The sequence below is a fragment of the Ceratosolen solmsi genome, unplaced genomic scaffold (genome assembly GCF_000503995.2).
Source record: "Ceratosolen solmsi marchali unplaced genomic scaffold, CerSol_1.0 scaffold48, whole genome shotgun sequence".
NCBI classification, from domain to species: Eukaryota; Metazoa; Arthropoda; class Insecta; order Hymenoptera; family Agaonidae; genus Ceratosolen; species Ceratosolen solmsi.
Genome location: NW_011948440.1, coordinates 1,338,182 through 1,358,233, shown reverse-complemented (window position 1 = coordinate 1,358,233; position 20,052 = coordinate 1,338,182). Strand labels below are relative to the sequence as shown.

Genomic DNA, 20,052 nt, shown 5'->3' with positions numbered 1-20,052 from the left:
ATTTCAAATATTTATTATAGAGTAACCTTAAATTATAAATAACAATGTTTAATAAATTTATTATTTTCAGTCAAATGCTTGCACATAATAAATCAATCGGATTATTCTTAAATATGAATATAAACTATTATGATTTTAACAATAATTCATATCTATGCTATAACATTTATTCTAGAGGTACAATGTAAAGGAAATAAAAAAGGGAGAATTTTATATTTATGTTGATATTTTATATTTACTCCCATAGCAGACATATAAATAAGGTATTTATTTAGAATAAATAATAAAGTTTCTAAATACAGGCAACACTATTCTTATAAATCATTTTATAATTTTCTTTGAAGTAAAATTAATCGAATTCAACTTTAAATTACGTAATTTTCAAATAGATAATGTATAATAAATGAATATAATTTTTAATTGAACTTTTATCACGAACAATTAACTATTAATAAAATTTCAGCCTACAATTAACTTCAATAATAAATATTTATAAAATCGTCATATAAAATATCAAAATTCTTTTACTATTAATGTTGCGTTACCATTAATAATTTGAATTAGTATATGTAACTTCCAACTCCATGTAAAATTAGCTTGAAAGATTAGTTCTAGTATTACCCTTATAATAAATATATTCAAATAGAAATACTAAATTATATAATTTGTTTTCAGTTTTCTAGCAAGCATAATACGTTTTACTAAAACAATTTCTTTCGTATAAAATGGCATAAAATTAAATTATATTTTAGATGGAATTTGTTATTGATATAAGAGAATTTACTATAATGAAATTAATACTATTAAAATAAAAAGTATTGCATTTACATTTAATAAAATTGTTTTGGCTTGAAATAATTTAATTCACTCATTTTGCCAATTAAAGTTAAATAATGAAGCTAATTATTAGCATGAAAATTTAATAATGAATAATGAACAGGGGAAACAGTTAGTATAATTAAAATGAAATTGTATATTAAGATAATAAAACAAGATAGAAGCAATGATAATAAATAAAGGAATAAGAAAAATGCTCTATATTTTCACTTACCTATTATGTTTTGTATAAATTTTCAAATCCATTAACCAGAAAAATTATAATAATAAAAAAATTCAATAACTATTGAATTTTATAATATTAATAAGTAACAATATTAGTATTTTCAATTTAAATTATATGAAATATAAGCTTATACGCTGTTTGTGTTTGCTATTAAAAGAAAAAAAAATAGAATTATTGTATTGAAATATAAATATGTATTAGAAAAGTAATATGAAAAAAGGCTTATAAATTTTTCTTAAAATATCTAGAAACATTAAAAAACGAACTAATAATACCACAACTTCGATTTTTACTGGCATATTTAATATTTAAGTATAAAATGTAAAATATTCTACGAATTACAGGAGTCCACAAGTCAATAAAAACTTTACAAACATTTCATTTCTGATCTTAAAATGAAAGATTAACTTTTTTAAATTAACGCTTTAGACGTTACATTAAATAGAAATTATATAGCTGATGATTAAGATAAATAAGAAAATTGCTCTAAAGCTTTTATACAGGAAACAGTAATACTGCACGAACATGGCATGTAGTACAGTATCTAAAAAAATATACATATAATAATTATTTATTGCAAAAAAAGAAAAAAGAAAACAAAACAACTTCAATTATTCGTTAAGAAGCCTAAAGTTTAATAATTCTTTTAAAAATATTTTCAGTATTTAATAATAATAAAATTAATAAATGTATTTTATCAATTAATTTACTTAGTTATTGAAAAAGCATGTTCAATTATTTCTCATATCTAACGTAATCTCATGAATATAATGTTCGTTAACAGTTGGACAACTTATTATTTTAAAATTAATCATGTAATGAAATATTTTGTTATCATGAATATTTAATAGAAAGCATGCAAAGGGGTAATAACACATTATCCCGCGTATGTAAAGAAATTTATAAAAAAAAAATTTTTTAACCATACTTATTATTTTATAATGTAAACTAATAATTTTAATTAAGCAGAGTACTTATATATTTCAATATTAATAATTCGGATGTGAAAAAATGCATGGAACGTGATTAATTTTAATATTCATTTTTAGATTTTCTTTGCAACTCAGTATTAAATTATTGTATAAAAATTCACAAATTTTAAATTCAATTATTATATTGAAATGTACGAATTTAAAAAACAACGTCATTCTTATAGTTTTTATAATAAAATTTCTGACCAAAATGTTTTGCAAAAAGATACGAATCAAAATATTTTAATGAATCTACAGTGAATTCAGCTTTCCTTACCCGATTTACTCTATCCTTATTATAATTAAAAAATTAAAAAACCAAACCATACCTAAAAATCATAATATTTTTCAACGTTTCACCATCATCTCCAACGGTCTTGTAAGTCAATCACCTTTGTAAAAATTCTACATATTTTACTTCATCTTTTCCTTTATAATACGTTTTGTCGGCATGAAACGTTAGTTAATAATTTGGCCGAAGTAGTACATTAGACGGGACGACAGGTACGAGACTCCTATTGTTATTACTATTACACGAAATGCCTCTACGTGTCTCGAAGGGAATCCACAAGGTAAAGTACCTGCACTTTTCTGGTTATTACCTAACCGTTACAATTGCCTTCTTTACGATCAAGCCATCAGTATTTTCCCGTCTAATTTCGTAACGTTAACGTACGTTATTTCAGTATGGAAGGTTGACGTACGCTTTAGATGAAAAATGCCCGGATATCGCCGAGTTATAAGTTGCGCGAGTGAGACTCTCGATCCCGACGACTACAACCCCGTCGCGTGCTCGCAATAATCGACTCGTAGTTTGACTGGAGATTGAAGCGCCCGAACCCTAGACTCTCGTTCTTTTTCTTTACCGCGCGTCCATGATGCTCGTCGTGTCTTGGCTGCTTCGTAAAGAATTGCATTTAAATGAGAAACTGCTAGAGGTGAGGCGCCTATCCACGGCAAAATGCAATAGTGTCAAGTGTACTTGTCTTTCTTGTTCATGACGAGGATACCTTTTGCTTACTCGGGAGAAAAAAGCTTAGCGATTACGAGACACGATATTTAGGAAATGGAGCGAGCCGTTCGAGGAGTAAATTATATGAATTTTGTATGAATTTTCGTGTGCGAATGTTATAATACGGCGATATAAGTCTCCAGCGGCTCTGTTACGAAACGCTGTGCAGTGCAATTTTAAAATTGCGAATAATTATTATGTAAGCATTCGCTATAATCGGAAGCATAAATCAACTTTAACTTCCGTTCGTTTTATGGAAGATTGTTTTATCATTACAAGGACGCATTCGACCATCGAAAATGCTAATGCCAAAAACAAAATTACTATTGGAATACCATTTGAATTACCATTTCAATAAAATGTTGTTTAATCAAAATACCGAAATTAAGATTTTTATAAAAATGACGTCCATGAAATTCACATTTTCATAATTTCAATTCATAATTTCGTGACAAGAAAATTTTGCTTGTGAGAAGAGTTTTTTCACTTTAAACGAAATGTTTTATCTGTACAGCGATTAAACTGCTGCTTTCCCGTGATATATTTAAGCTCATGCATTTTCATGTACGTGTATTATATTTTACTCGTACATTCTACATTGCTTTCATTTACTTTTTCTTCTTTTATAGCTTTAATCGCGAATGAAAAAGAAAAATATTAAAAAAAGATATTTCACCGAACTTTCTTTATTTGATAGAAAAATAAAATAATAAATGCATGGCTGCTGGTCACTTATATCATATTGTAAATTTACGTACATAAATTACAATGTTTGAGATATTTCATTTTTCAGAAAAGTTTATTCTGTATGGGCTAAACAAAAAAATTAATCCAATTTTCGCTTCAATATCAAATTACAAAAGAAAAAAAAATAAAGTTTGAGATATCATTGGGCAATTTATTCTATCACCGATTGAAACATAAATCTCCCCCTCCCCCCAAAATCGTATGAAAATTTAAAAAAAAAAAAAAAACAACAGTATTTGTCTGTAAAACTTAATTTTGTATTAAGATAAAATAAATTTCTTTAATCGTTATAACAAATGTGACATGAAACTGATATTATCATTATTATATAAGTTTCTATCAAACTCTAATGTCCCGTGAGGGCAATTTTTAACTAACAAAATATCTATTTTACAAATATGTTAGCTAAACATTGTTTTAATTTAGTATTTAAAGATAAATCAATAAACGGTGATATGCGTGCGCAGGCATAATCGTTATTTCATAACATAGATCACTAATATTTATATACGAATTTTTACATTTACTTTATAGATTGATATAAACTAACCCCATAAAAGGTTTACTTTATTTAATTTTACTTTAGCTGTGATAAAATCTTATGACAATATAAATATTAGAACCCTCTTCGGTTTATGTCACCAACTGAACTTTGTTAAAATTCATGCAACACCTTTAATTATGCTTTAATTAATCCCTACAAGAATTAACTGATACTATATTTTTATGGAAATTAAATGCCTGAGTATATGTGCGGGCAAAGTAATAAAAGCCACGGCGTAAAAATATATAAATTATGAGCTCGCAAGTCAACCTAATAAAGTTTGATTGCGGTTGGAAGATCAGGCAGCTGAAAGGGGTGGGATGGTGGTGGCGGTGGGGTGGGGCGGATGTGGGGTCGGGTGCCCGGTGCTCGTGGTTCTCCAAAAGAAAAGGAAAAAAAGAAAGCAATAAAACAAATTAGATGGTAAACTTACGCAATCTGCATTAATTTTTGTTGCAGCGGGTGCAAATGGCACACGCGTTGAGGCGCATCTCGTACGCGACTTGTGAGCCCCGCAACGGCCAATTCAGCTTCCTGGCCCGCGAGCCCAGGGCGCACTTCAGCATCCAGTACTGTCATTCCTTCATCACCGAATCTCCCGAGCAGGTGAGTCAACTCGCTCCTTTCTTTCCTCTTGTCTCGCTCGTACTATTCGTGCTCTGCATTTACGATGTATCCCCAAGAGAGGCTGACGACTCCGCTGATCACGCTAGCGATCCGCTACGTTCGTCTCTTATTTATTGGCCGAGACGAAAGGATTGCACGCAAAATCTCATGATTGAGCTGCAGTCGTTAAAACGTGATGCTGGACATTTTTCGTAAAACGAAATCCTACCCCGACGCACGTTTTGAGCAAATACTCGAGCTTTTGCTTATGCGAGTAATTCGAATAATAACTTAGAATTCCATTGAGCTAATATTCAGAGTAATTTTATATAATATCATATAGCTTTGAAATAAATTAAAGTTGTTTGTTTCATTCGCTGTCTAACATCTATTTTTCAATCTACATTTTTTCTAAATAAAAGCTAAACAATGTTTTATTAATATCTCTTCGTGCGCGATATATGCATCGAGTCGCGAATGTGAGTCGTAATGGATATTAAACGTAAAATTGAAAAACCAAGGTTCATTTATAATAATATTCAAAATGAACTATGAATTATTAGTTAAACGAGTGATTAGAGAAAAATCGAAGAAAAAACGCATAAAACAACTTTTTATGCATTTAAAACAACGATTAATGTAATGGTTAGCGTGAAAAAATTTCAATGTATAAAATAAATTACTCCATAAAATTCAAATTATTATTTCTATCGATGCATTATGGAAACGATTATAATAAAATCTATTATCGTTGAAAAATATCTCTACGACGCGTAAAATTATAATAAAATTATAATTTCGATCAAAATTGCCGGAAAGTCGAATTGAGTGGTCCACGTTCATAATTCAATTAATGTAAAACATTATAATTATAAATTTATGCACCCACACACACGCGCGCGTTTCGTTTATTTCGACCTACGTACGTTATAAAGAGAATTTAATATTAATTTAATACGAATTTCAAATTTCAGATATACGTATATAGAATTATTTACTATTTTCTTTCGTAGAAATTTTTAATTTTCCGTCTCGGATCACGTCTACTTCGATTCACAATTAAAATAAATTTTTCAATTGTAATTAAAAAATGATATAAAATGTTGACTTACCTAAAGTATTTGAAATTTAAAATTTAATAGGAGTTTTGAGGTGATAAACAGGTATTCTAACACTTAAAATAAATTATTTAATTGGCCTACGAAATTCTCCATTCGCTTTCTTTTAAATGCAATTTTGTGTACGAATGAGCTCAAGTTCGGCATACCTTTCTTCTTTTTTTTTCATTTTTTTCTTACAAAATTATAATATAAAGAATCTCACGTGCATGAGACCAAATAATCAGGCGTCTCAAATATCTTTGGAGTACAAGGAGAACGCATCGAGTCTATGAAAATGCAGGGCAAACGATTTGTGCGTGAAAAATTTGCTCGTCTCTCATTGCGGGCTCTTGGGAAAAAACAAAAAACAAAAAACAAAGAAAAAACAAGTTGGAAAAAGCCTCCGTCCAGCTTTTCATTGCTCGCAGCGTCGCAACGACGAGGCGAAAGAAATAAAATGTGATTTCATCAGAGTCAACTACTTTTTCGTCCGCATCTTAATTAACTTTTCAGGGGCCGTAGCCGGTGCTCATAACTCGGCATAATTTCCGCGTTGGCAACGAAGATAAATTCCTCGTCAACGCTGCAGTGAAGGTTCGGGGTGGGGCGCGCGGGATCTAAGAACGTGTGTCCAGTCCCAATTGTTCCTCTTACCGCGGCTTCCGAATTTTTTCATTAGGGTCAGCTAGATAAGGCGCAAGCTAATTCGTAATGTAATGCCCAAACGCCGTCATCCTCGAGGGAGGAACCGCAAACTATCGTGATAATTCAGACGCAACACGCGGTTTCCTCTGTTGTTGCCCACTCTTAGAACGCGAGGATATTCCGCTTTGTATCTGAATCGAGAATCTTGCGGGAGCTCGAAATTTCACCGGGGAATTGCCTCTCTCCTGTCTTCCTTTTTTTCTTTATAGTTTGCGGAACCTCCGCGAGACCTGGAATTTTATCTACGCGCTTGTTTGTTTTATCAACAACCCGCTACTGCAAATGAAAAACTGTATATAAGGCGGATATAAGACCGAGGCATTATGTTCTGCGAAGTTAAGTTTGTAATTTGAATTTATCTGGTGAAATTTGATATTCCAGGATCAAGACCCCCGACCGTTAGATATTTGCAATTCCTTTCATATCGCACTCATTTCTCAGCTTCGATCGTGCGATTGATAAGTGCATCTGAGCAACCGGCTTTATTTACCCAAAAGTTTCTTAATTTTTTCTGTGATCTTGTGTGTGTGCGCGTATGTTGGTGTGCGTGTGCGCGTGTGTATTTACCAAGACATTAGCCGTGTATTAATGCGGAAAATAATGACAAGCGGAGCGAGAGCTTCATGAGTAATATGATATATCTAATTCCCTTGGTATTTCGTATTTGAAAAAACGTGCAAGATAACATTGGCTGTAAAATTTAAGCAAAACGTATTTAATTAAAGGTACCCGGTCTAATCCTCAGCGATTAATTGAATTTATCAATGTTTTTATTTATTTATTTTTCTTTTTTTTTACAAGCATTCTCAAGCGCACCGAAGTCTAAGATAGCGACTTTTAAGTATGCCAGTCTTTTACTTTTCCCTTTGCTAATTCGAATTGCAATTTAAAAACATGAAACTACTGTTTCTACGACCGTAAAAAGTTCCCCGCAAATATCTCAATCGGCTCTAACGGTTCGCCACCACATTCAATAGCCATGAATAATAGCCAAAGACGGAATAAAAAAGGAGACAATCGAACAGCCGCAAAGTATTCGATCGCGCGCACGAACGATAATTCCGATTCGCCATTGCCAATCCCGTTGCTAGCGGCGCTCGAAATTCGTTACTTTGGCGAGTGCAGTCGCATGTAGATATAAAGTGCATCGCAACAGCGGAGAGACGGCACCACGTCGTGACGCTAGTATCTACTTTGCGCGGTTGAGGGGGGGGGGCACATTTGTCGTCGCCCCACGCCGACAACGCCACGAGTTCCGACACCCCTGAAGGATAAAGCAGAAGAGGGGTTGAATGTGTAAGTACCTGGTACATTACCGCAAACATGTACACTACTCCTCACCGCACTTTCGCGCGTTTCCGTCATCTCTCCCACTCTCCTTCTCCACCTTCCTCCCTACCACTACCTCCCTCCCTAACCCCCCACGTTCCCTCGCCCACTCCAGCACCGAACACGACCTTATTTCCCTTGTTTCTCTTCCCTTAATATTACGTTTCTTCCCACAGTGGCACAACACGTGCCATCTTCAGTTTCCGTTTCTCCTATACGAGACGTGTCTATTGTAACGTATGCATGCATAGTCTTCACTCTCTCTCTCTCTCCCTCTCCCTCTCCCTCTCCTTCTCTCTCTCTCTCTCTCTCTCTCTCTCTCTCTCAATGACGCGTAACCTCATTTGACATTGTCTGTTGTCATCCATTTCTACTCCTGTAACGTCAATTACTCGTTTTGACGTATTTAATTAGGCTTAGAAGGAGCTTCGCTTAATTCAAGTTTGAAAGAAAGAAAACAAGTCATAAACATGCATGTTACTTTTGCCGAGTTTCCACTAACTGTGATTCAAACACTCGACATCTAACTAACATTACAACATTTAATTAACATAAGCAGTTTGACAACTACGTTTGCCTAATACACACACGCGTACATATTTTGTTTGAATATTAGAATTGTTTAAATTTATTTGTTATTTGTTATATTTTATATTTAATTATTTTATTTTACTGTTATTTGTTTCAAAATTAAAGTTTATATTATAGCTATTATATTTCGTAATTAGTTAAAAATTAATTTTAAATTTTTATTCAATACCGTTTCAGATTCAATATTAAAAATTATTATTTTTTGACAATTTCTTCAGCCATTATAATACGAAACTACATAATCTTACAAACCAAAATATTCGTATCAAATACATAGATTGTCATCAAAAATTCAAATACTATTTAATCTATAAATATTCATAATTTTATGATATATGCTATTGAATCGTTTGCAATCAATTTATTTGAAAGAACTAATAACTCAATATTAGTTTAAAGTAAAGATATAGAGAATAAAAGGACAAAATTTCCTTTCTTATTTTACATATTAATTTTTCTCCTTTAAAGCGTTCAGCATCCACCAACATATAAAAAAAGGGAGTGAATATTTAGTGATAAAGCTTGTAGTATTCCTGCCTCTAGTATGCCGCCCCTCCCTCGATCCTGGCCATCAAGAAAAAACAGGAGAAAATATCGGTGCCTATGAATCCTAAGTGATTGAGAGGTAAAAGGAACGAAACTGAATATTCGCATATTTCATGGAGCGCGCGCGCGTATTATCACTGGGAGCGATCGTACTTTTACACGTTAAAGCTATAATCCTCGACGAGACGCGTGGAAAAATGTCCCAGCGAGTATCGACATCCATCTGCATTTGCTTGCCATGTCGTGCAATAAAGCCGTTGGGAGCTCGGGCTTGGCCGATGCATCATAGCCCCTCGTCGACAACGTCGCGCATAATCGGCGATTACGCAAAAGATGCGAAAGTCGTTTCCGCGATGGGCGAACGCTCCGAGAGTCGAGAAATCGTAAGTGCACTGGGCAGTGAAGCCACGTCGTTCGTTCTCGCGATGTCTTTGATGTGTCGGGAGGGTAAGAAGGAGCGTTAAGGAGGCTTCGTCATTATTCGAAATCCGAAGCAAGCGTATTCAATGGATAAGTATGAAATGAAAGTGCGAAAGTGGAAGATGATATTTCCTTTATACAGACTTGAGTATTACGTTTCTTCCTACGCTCAATATCTTCATTGCTTTGAGAATGCTTTTTTCAATTTCAATAGTGTCTCAAGGAAGCTTGTAAAAGATATATCTTTACCTTTATCTTGATCTTCAAATTTGCTATTAATTTCTTTTATATTGAGAGGAGTGTCGTTTATTTCTAAAGTGTATCTTGGGACAGAGTCGAATGTGACGTTCACCTTATCTTATCACTCTTCTACTGAAGCCAGTTGAGTACACGAGTTGACATTAAATTAGTTAATAATTAGACAGAAATAATTGCGAAAGTCCTTCATCCACAGTTATTCCATGAATTAAAATTATAAAAATAAGAACATTGTTATCATTATTGTCTAAATTATTATAATATTATAAGATTTATTTGCCTATTATAAAACTTTATCTGTCATAGAATATTATTTAAAATAGTAAAAAAAGAGCCAAATACTTCATAAGAATATTGTAAAATAAGTATTATTACATGGAAATTCGAAGATATAAAAAATAAATCTGTGCGACCTTTATTTTACTTAGAACCATGAGCGTCTTCAATCTCTCTCTCTCTCTCTTCACTCTTCATTATCATTCCTTCTTCTATAATCCTAAAATTTGCTATTTTGCGTCATTTCTTACTCTCTCTCTCTCTCTCTCTTCCTTCCTTCATTTGCTTACTCCTGCCTCTCTCATTGAAACTTCTTCATGCATTATGCAGAACTTGTATCTCTATTTTCTCACTCAATGCGAAAAGAGAGGAAGGGAGATAGAGAGAGGTAGGTAAATGTGAAAATGTGAAAAAAAAGAAAGGAGATGGAAAGACTATGGGCACAACTATTTTTTGGTGAGAATGAGACTCATTGGGATGAGCGGCGATGAGTACTACGCAGTCAACGAAAACATAAATTTGTTTTAAAAATTGTATTCGTACGTTAAATTACACAAGGTGTTGAATTCATTCTATACCTCCCCCCCCCCTCACCCCTATTGCTATCTTTGGTTCAAAAGTTTTTTCTTTATTTGTTCCTTTATAACACACGTATGTTTGCCAAGAAATTTTGTACCTTTTTTATGCTTAGCAAATGTTCTGCGCATTTTAAATTAATTTGATTATTTGTGTGAATTATAGTGTTTTGTAATTTGAAAAGAAAAATACTTTTTATAAAATATGGAAAATAGTGACAATTAAAATATTGAAAGTAATTTATGCGATGTATTGTAAATAGTAGTTGCTGGATTTGTAAGTTCATTAATTCATTCATTGTGCGGGATCGATAAATCTTTATCTTTTCACAACTTCTATCGCAGCTCGTACAAGGCAGATGCAATTGAAATAATTCAAGATACTTTATTAAATAAGCAATTTTCAAAATAATTTTGCATCAGCAACTAGTTTCAAGTTCGCAATACATATTTTTACATGTTTTTGTGAATTTTAAATATTCATTCGGAATGAAACTTAACGTTCTGGAACGAGAGTACAAATTGACTATTTTACATTTCGCTATAACTTTACATAATTTATATTTCCACTTCCGAGGAACGAAGAAACGTATGCCATCTAATCCATGTGTACGTGCCCCTAGGTCGCACATTCGCCTATCCGTATTTTTTCACATACACGCATACTACAACTTCACATTATACCTTCAATGCATCAATGATCAACAAGCAAGGAAGAGACGAAAATTTCTAAGCTTCAGCCTCAAAGATAACTTACTCGCTTATACAAATCTAATATTTTACAATTCCAATGCTATTACAAAGTTGCGAGTATTAGCCTGACAATAGCCGTTAGCCAAATAATAATAATCGTCAACTGTCAGACCCTACGCATGCCATTATCTTCGATTCTTGGCGATGCATCATCCTAACGCATTCTCGGCTTCACAAAACCTTGCCTGTACAATTAGAGTATGTATGAATTGTACATGAATGCAAAGGTGCTTAGAGGACGACTCATTACAATTTTAATCCATCATGATGCGCATGCGCGTGTGACAGTTGCCTATGCGCACAGTTAAGCATTAATTGTGCTTAAGGAGTAGGATAGTTTATAAATAAATGAATAGTGCCGAATAATTAAAGGAGCACTTCAGACGGCGTCATTGTAATTGTAATTACACGGCATCATAGTTTAAATGTCTTATTGACAGGTAATATAAAAGAATAGAAGCGTAACCGGGGAAAAAGCTTCGATCCCTCGCCCAAAGACGAGCAGTCGAAATTAAAAAATCCTATTACTGGCTGAGTATTGAGTGGGAATGTCTCTCTTCCTGTTCGTCTGCCTTTCATCAAAGTTTTCTCCAATTACTCTCTTTTTGCCCGCGTTCATTTTCATCGGATGTAAAGAATATCCGAATGCTAGGATGGCTATAAGAAAGCCAAGTGAGTTACAAATAAACGCTCCATCTTCCAAGGAATTACCTGACGCTTTCCAATAACGGCTTAAGTTAAATATCTAATGCAATCTGTCCTCAAGGCTTTTTATAATCACTGTGGTACTAAAGTTCTCGTGTCACAGCCCTTTCTAAAATTTCCGTAATTTTTCGCATTTATTATACAGGCAGTCGTGGAAGCGGCGAAGTGATACTTAATATCGGTGCTGTTAACTCGACCTCTTGTAAATTCCGGAATTTAGACGCTGGCGGGTTATCTCTTACAATATTTTTCGCTTTTTATCTTTAGAGTTCCTGGAGTTAATGGCTTGATTACCCGAAGCGAGTGGCAATTTGATCGACTTTACGCGCAGTCTTATTGGATAATGCGATGTTACCATCAATTACAGATTGAATTTGCGTAAATGTAAGGTATTATAAGAGTCAGTGAGGCCGTGAACTTAAAAAAATTCGGTTAATTTCCACTACTCGACATTTTCCTTTTAATGTGCACAACTAAATCCAAATTAAAGCGTAAGGATTTATTTATTTTTTTTATTTTTTTTTTCTAAATTAAAGTGTAAGAATTCTTTTTTTTTCCTATTTTATGAAAAATAGAATTTAGAATATTTTTATGCTATTATAAAGAATAGAGACAAATGCTTATCTAATTATACATTAAGATAGAAACAGATATATTTATCTTGGCGAATATCAAATTTGTTTTCATTCGAAATTTTTTGTCTGGATTTCTTTGTCTGTACTCTACATTTGAATTTTCGAAAGTATTTTATAATTGTCTTAATTAATCAAATCTTAAGTTTCGTAAAGACTAAAAAACTGTCATTAATTGGTTATTCAAATCACTTGCTTATATCATACTCATTTGTTCCTTTTATCACATATATTTTGTATTTTATTCACTTGACCTCATTAAATAAATTTTTAATAAATAAAAAAATATATATATATATATATATATATTCATTAATTGGTAATAATATATTCGCCCTGAAAATTAAATAACATTTAATACGAAAATTAATCTAATAAATCTAATTAAGCGTAAAATCTCGTTTAAAAAACTTACTTATACTTGGTGGCGTAGGAAATTTCAAAATTAAAGAAAATTAATTAGAATATTTATAATTATTTATATTCCATATTATTTATACTAATCATCTACATACTCGATCCGCAGATTATATATTTTTCTTACTTTTTTTTCATTGATTAATTAAAATAACTGCACATCCATTGAAGTATCGACAATAAATTGAGGAAAACTAATAGGAAAGAAAGGGAGAATAAAGAGGGTATGAAAAATGGTAAAAATAACACTCGGTAAATATCGTCGACAACTTGCGGCATTGGAGTTAAAGCTGGCAAGTCTAATTATGATCTTGAGTCAAAGAAGATTAGTAATTCTCGGCGTGCTTTTTCAATTAAGAAATCCAGGAGGAAGGTGATCTACCCTTGTAAGATTAGTAAGTCGGCATTAAGATTTTTAACGAAGCAATATCTTGAGCAACGAGTTTCATTTAATTTCAATTAAAGTCTCACTAAGCGATAGATCTTATATTTTGCACTTGCACTTGTATACAATCTCGACTTACTCTCAATGCTCTTTCTTTTTTTATTCAATAATTTTATCATCGCACCCCCTCCTTCCTTTCCCCAATAAATTAAAATGCAGTCTTGTATATCATTAAATATTATTTTGCGCTTCGCAAAATAGTAGTAAACTCGTGCTTTTTTCTTACGTCCAGTTTGCATTATCTTCCCGTATAATATACCTTTACAATGTACTGTTATAACTAACAGGATTTTCACTTTGTGAAGTGAAAATACAAGTAAATAAGTGACGGAAATCGATTCAATACACCAAGTAACGACCATAAAAGCTGAAATACCATCGGCGAGAGACAAGTAATAAGAACGTAGACTTGAAAATATAGAAAAGCTCTTCAGTTCGTGGATCGCAGTGTATGAATTACGACCGTTGCGCAAATCGCCATGTGGGCTGGCTGCCTCGGAAGTCTGCGCTTTCGGAGAAGGATTTCCGTTGCCGATCGACTTTTCAAATTTATGTGCTGCATCTTTTGCTATTTTTTTTTTATGCCTATTGTATCATAGGAAAAAATGGTCGTGTGCTTCTTTCAAAAATTTTCCTCTATTTCATTCGTTATTTTACGTACCCCCGTTTTTACCTTTTCTCATTCGCACTTCTTTCGACATCTTTGTAATTCAAATCTAAAGTTTCGAGAAAAACTTTGGTCCGCGACCCCGTTAGGTAAATGCTTCCCTTTGGAATAGGCGGGGGTAAGGAGAAAGAGAATGACCGAGTGTCGCATAATCAGAGCTCAACTTCATCAAATTCTTCTTCTTCTTCTTTCTATTACTTTCTTTGTCTTGAGATATTCCCTTTCTTTCTTTCTACTTTCCATTGGACGAGTTACGAACAATTTTTAATTTGCGGAACGACGGACGTGCGAACTTTTATAAGCTTTTAAGAAGTTTTATTTAATAGTCATTTTTAACTGTCGCGTGTTCATTACTAATGTTGATTGCAAAAATCTTTGTCCTCGTTAATTGAAAACGGCAAAATTCGTCGCTGCTAGTTAAGCCGTACGGTTAACCGAATATGTTATTTAGTTAATTGAAAGGCGAAGCCAAGTAAATCTAATGCTCGAAAGTGTGCCACGTAACAAAAGAGAGCGTATTAAAATTCATTTCTGTTAATTGAAACAAACAAACAAAAAAAAAAAAGAGGGGGGAAGGGTAAAAGGACGATAAAGCTTTTCAGATTTTTCTTGGTTAAATTATACACGCGCTTTAATCAGATTGCTAGGCTTTAAAATTATACGCGCAGTTAAGTTTCTCATTATAATTTCGCCTTGGATTTGCAAGTCGAAATTCTTAAGGTGCAAAAGTAGTATCCGGCACATGTTGCTTTATTGTGGGCTGTCTGTTACAAAACTTGGCAAAGTGCAGCATCACTATCGTGGAGAGTATTTATACCGTACAGTCTTAAAACTTGCCTACTTGTTTACTTCAACAATCAGAACTGATGATAAGTTAGCCTAAGGGTCCTTAGTCTGCGCGACATTGTTGAAGTATCGTGGGCGGTAGGGAGGGAAAGCGAGCGAAACATCGGCGGCGGGGAGGCTTGGTAACAGCTAGTGTTGCTGGGTGGTTTGGATGGAGAAGGGGGGTAAGGAGAGGGGAGCGAGTAAAGGAGCGAGAAAAGGACTAATTTCTACTCGTTTGTCCTGCGCATGAGCGAGCCCTCACGGCAACAAAATTGCTTTGTCTCATAAATGGCGCCCACCCTCGGCCCGGGGCCCGTCTTCCCTCGAAATATATGGCCTACGGTCAAATGCGACTTTCGTCACTCACTCGGCGACCTTACGCGCGACGTCGACCTCGACCTTTACGTGCCGGACCGGATGCGATTCACGAAAAAAAAAAAAAAGGTTCCATTCCACCGTCCCTACTGCAGGAGGTCCCGAACAATGAGGACCAGATGTCGCGCGCCGAAGAGATCACTTTGTGCGCCTAAATAGGCGACTTCATGCGACTAATTTTGCCGAGAGCTTTGCAACGCTCTGGTACAACGTTCAAAGCTACCACCGAAACTTCTAAGCTCTTCGTCGTTGCGCTCGAACCTCACTGTTCCTTTAATGCATTTTTGTACGTTTGAACGAAGCGCGCTCGAGCCATGCATTTACTCGTACGCCCCCACAACAAGCAAAGTTTGTTTCATTTTTAAAGTTGCTGACATCCCGTGAGAGTTAATTTTTCGACTTTATTATGAAAAATAATAATCTATCGGTTTATCCGAGCAACGAAGAGGTAAGAAAATAGATTGAATATTTATCGAATGTAGTTAATTCAATGCAGCATTCGATTGCGCTGAAACTTATCATTCCCTTCTTTATTATGAAGTAATATTCTACACTATATTATAGTTTAATGGAAGTATGATATTTCATTTCATTTCGTTCAACAAACAATTCTAAAATTTTCAAGAAATAAATGAAGTTTATTATTTCACTAGAGAGTAAAGTGTAGTGATTCTAGACTCGGTTTTGTACATACAATATAATCATAGATGTATACACGACTACAATACACGAAAACTGTATTTTTGTTATAAACTCTTGAAAATATAAGTTATTACGGCAAGCAATGCAATAGTTATATTTAATATTGATAACGCGACAGTTAGACAACACTACTCATAAATACGATATTCTATGATACTTGAAGCGTGGTAAGTGTATCGTGACATTTTCTTATGTGAAAATAATATTCAAGCCTGTGTAAATAAGCTCGTGCTCTTACAAAATAAATACATCTTAATAAATAACTTTTAGATAAAGATACAGAAAGTCCACTTTTCTATTTATTCACACAAAGTAAAATTATCCTACTTCGTTAACAATCTATGTGATGAACCATAAACACGGGAGACTACTGGTGGCTAAAAAATATTTTTTTATTTTGTTTTCTTGAATACGAAAGGCGAAGGTCTCGCGCACTGGGAGATGTGATTTTTATTATAGCTATATAAAAGAAGGGACAAAAACTTTCACGGCCGAAAATAAGCTTCGAGATTTCCCAGTTAAAGTTTTAAATCTTACAAATCTCTGTCTTATACGTGAATAATTACCGGCAGTGTTCTGCAAGTTAATCTACGCTAAATTGTAAATTTTTACCCGTTTGTCAATTGCCATCCATAATATCGGACAACCATATAATTGTAAGAAATGTTACTTAAACGTTTGTAAATAAAATTACCTCCAATAGCTTTTATCGTCCCGCGTTAAAAATAACCCCACAACTAAGTATAGCATAGTATTTCATTACTAAAGCAATTGAAAACAAAAATAATAAGTACCCACAATGCAAGCCTCAAATGTGCTTCTCAAATATAAATTATAAACAATTAAAAATATGTAAAGGGAGAAAAACAACAGAAATGGTTAATATATCGGTTAACCTTTTTGTAAATTTTCAAATAGAACGGAGCAAATAGATATACGTCAAGCAAAAATCGTAAATCATCGAGCAGTGGACAAACAGAAGCACGAAATAATCAGTCCGAAAGAAGCGTGACTCACTCGCCCCCGCCCCATCGTCCGGCCGTCGCGGCACGCGTTTAATCCCAAAATTAATTCGTACGAATTCCGAGAGAGGATCGCGAAAGGGGCACAATTTGTGGAAAAAATGACTCGCGGACCATTCGCCCGTGAACGCGAAGGAAGAAAAAACAGCGGCCAATCCGCGTTCTTTCCGCTTATCCGGCGCTTACATTCCGTTAGGCCGTGTCGCGTGAGCTTTTAAGCAGTCCGCCGACAGCGGAGATAAGAAGTTGGCGGCGGTTTCCCCTTTCTCGCATAATCGCTGTTGCGGCGACCCGGGAGATTACGATCGCCCGTACTCTTTCTTACGCGTTTAATCTTATATGGTGAAAGATTCGCTTCTCCGCCTTAAAGTTGTTCGCAGGTAGGTAAGTGCCTTTCCAGCGAGACAAATGAAAAAAATGTACCGGTGGCTTTATTTACCGTGAGCGCTATTATTTCGTAGATTAAAATGAACGTCAAGGGATATATATTTACCAATATATATTTACCAAAGAGAGTAAATATTAATTTAATAATTGAGGCATTAAATTTATAAAATATTATTGATGTAATTATCTTTCGGTGCAAATTTTCTATCCGAGCCTCGTGGAATCTGTGAACGATAAACGAAATCCTAATAAACAAATCCTGATGTAATCGATTCATCGCATACGGCAAACTATATAATGTAGGTAATAAATTGCGTATTTATACTTTATATTATTGATTATAGATTATAGATTATAATATTTAATTATATTTTTGCATCGAGAATTGTGAATATTCATAGGTAAATGTGATTGGTATTGAGCCCTTGCGCGATCAAATTAACTAAACACAAATAATGCATTACGCGATGTAAAATCGCCGTGCGAAATACAAACATTTTTATTTATTTCGATCTCTCTATCGGTATAGTTAAATAATTATTAACGCCTCTGGACAATAAAATATCCTGGAAAATCTTAAAAGCACACGAATAATAATCCAATACTTTTACATTTGTTTATATGTCATCTCATTTATTTTTATTTAAAGGGAATATCATAATTAAGCCATTGCCTCGGCATTTTTATATTGGATTTTAATAATGAGTGCTTAAAATTAACGTGTTAGTTGGAATAAGAAATTTAAAATGATTGTACAACCTTTACAGCGGTTGAAAACATAATAATTTTATTTCAATATACATATTATGTCAAAATATATTGATATCATAAGCATAAGGAAAATATTCAATTGTACTAAATTGGAAAATACATAATTTTCTCATCTCGTCTCAGCTATAAATATTATCCAATTATAACTGTTATAACAGGCAGTTCGTATATTCAATGAAATTATTGAATTATTTTAAATTATCTTATATAAAGAGGACATAATCTCAAATATTTTAAAAACTGTACGGAGATGTATGGAAATCATAGTTACAAATATTTGTAATATGAAGGTCAGAGAAACAATGTTCGTAACTTAAGTCATGATCATCTAATCTGTAGTTCAGTTGTTGTGTAAAAACGAGTTGCTGTGTAATACACAAATCATACTGACTAGTCAGAACATCTATTTTGTTTCTAAGTTCACATATTCATTTAAAACATCTAATTTTCATAGCTCAGCTGTAAGATGTTAATTCCCAGTAACTCATTACTATATTCTTTTTTCCATTTAATTAAAATAAAATAGAAAAGCCAGTGTATCCATATTTTTGTTTAGAAATTTCTAGAATATTTAGACAGTTAATTAACAGCAGGAAATAACATTTCAGCGAAGAAATAGAATATATAAAACACCCTGTAGCCTAGAAAATATCAAGATACACATCTCACCGACAGTTTGAAGAAATTAAAGGCTTACACATGTACGTAGAGAAAATTATATATATATATATATATATATATATATATATATATATAGCTCTTTCGACGGTTATATAGAAGATCACCACATGTGCATAAAAAATAGTACAGAGAGAAAGAAAAATGAAAAAACTATGACATTTGTTTTTTAGTCATAGGGGCAATATGGCAACATTCTGTCAAGTCACGCGGGGAAAACAACTGAGAAAAGATAAATAAATGCGACTCATCGCAGCTGTAACGAAACTAAATCTATCAAGGAAGCAATGATTTGTGAAGTAGCTAAAATTTTCTCTTAGACGAATATAATAATAATAATATAGATGTAAGCATAAGTAGAGAAATTAGTCGTTGCGTTTTTATTTGTATCGACGAGATACTTAAATCAGGATAAATGAAATTATTAAAAAGTGTTTTAAAATACTGACAACTTAAGAGAAATACTTTATTATAAATATATAAATATATATACCAGTATGATAAATATATCTGTAATTATCAAAATATTGAGAAATATGTTATACGTCTTCATAGAAATATAGTTTATTGCAAAGTGAAAGAAAAATTTATCTTTATTCAACAAAGTTGAACTATCGATTTTATCCATCTACTAAAAAGAAATTCAAATATTTTTACAATATGTTTAGTTTCCACAAACAATAATGGATGAGATTGTGAATGACTAAGTAATTTTAAGTGAACACAATGATAGATTGGTCAGATTTAATCTAGTAAAGTTTTCATAGTAATTGAGAAGGAAGTTCCTTTTAGTTGAGGTAGAAAACACTATAATTAGGTTTTAAAATCTGCCAATTTTTCTTATCAAAGTAAAATCTTTATTATAAAAAGTAATCTTGTAATATTATAATGAGCATGAATATCTTACTTTTCATTGGAAATTTTATA

At 33.1% G+C, this 20,052-nt stretch overlaps 1 protein-coding gene across 1 annotated transcript in view; it reads left to right on the top strand.

The window, feature by feature from the left end:
* Positions 1-20,052, top strand: part of LOC105365630 (homeobox protein 5-like) — a 374,046-nt gene that overhangs the window by 258,421 nt on the left and 95,573 nt on the right. Inside the window, exon 5 of the mRNA XM_011503844.1 lies at positions 4,797-4,943. Coding sequence (XP_011502146.1) covers positions 4,797-4,943 — 147 coding nt within the window. The remainder of the gene's footprint in view (positions 1-4,796; positions 4,944-20,052) is intronic.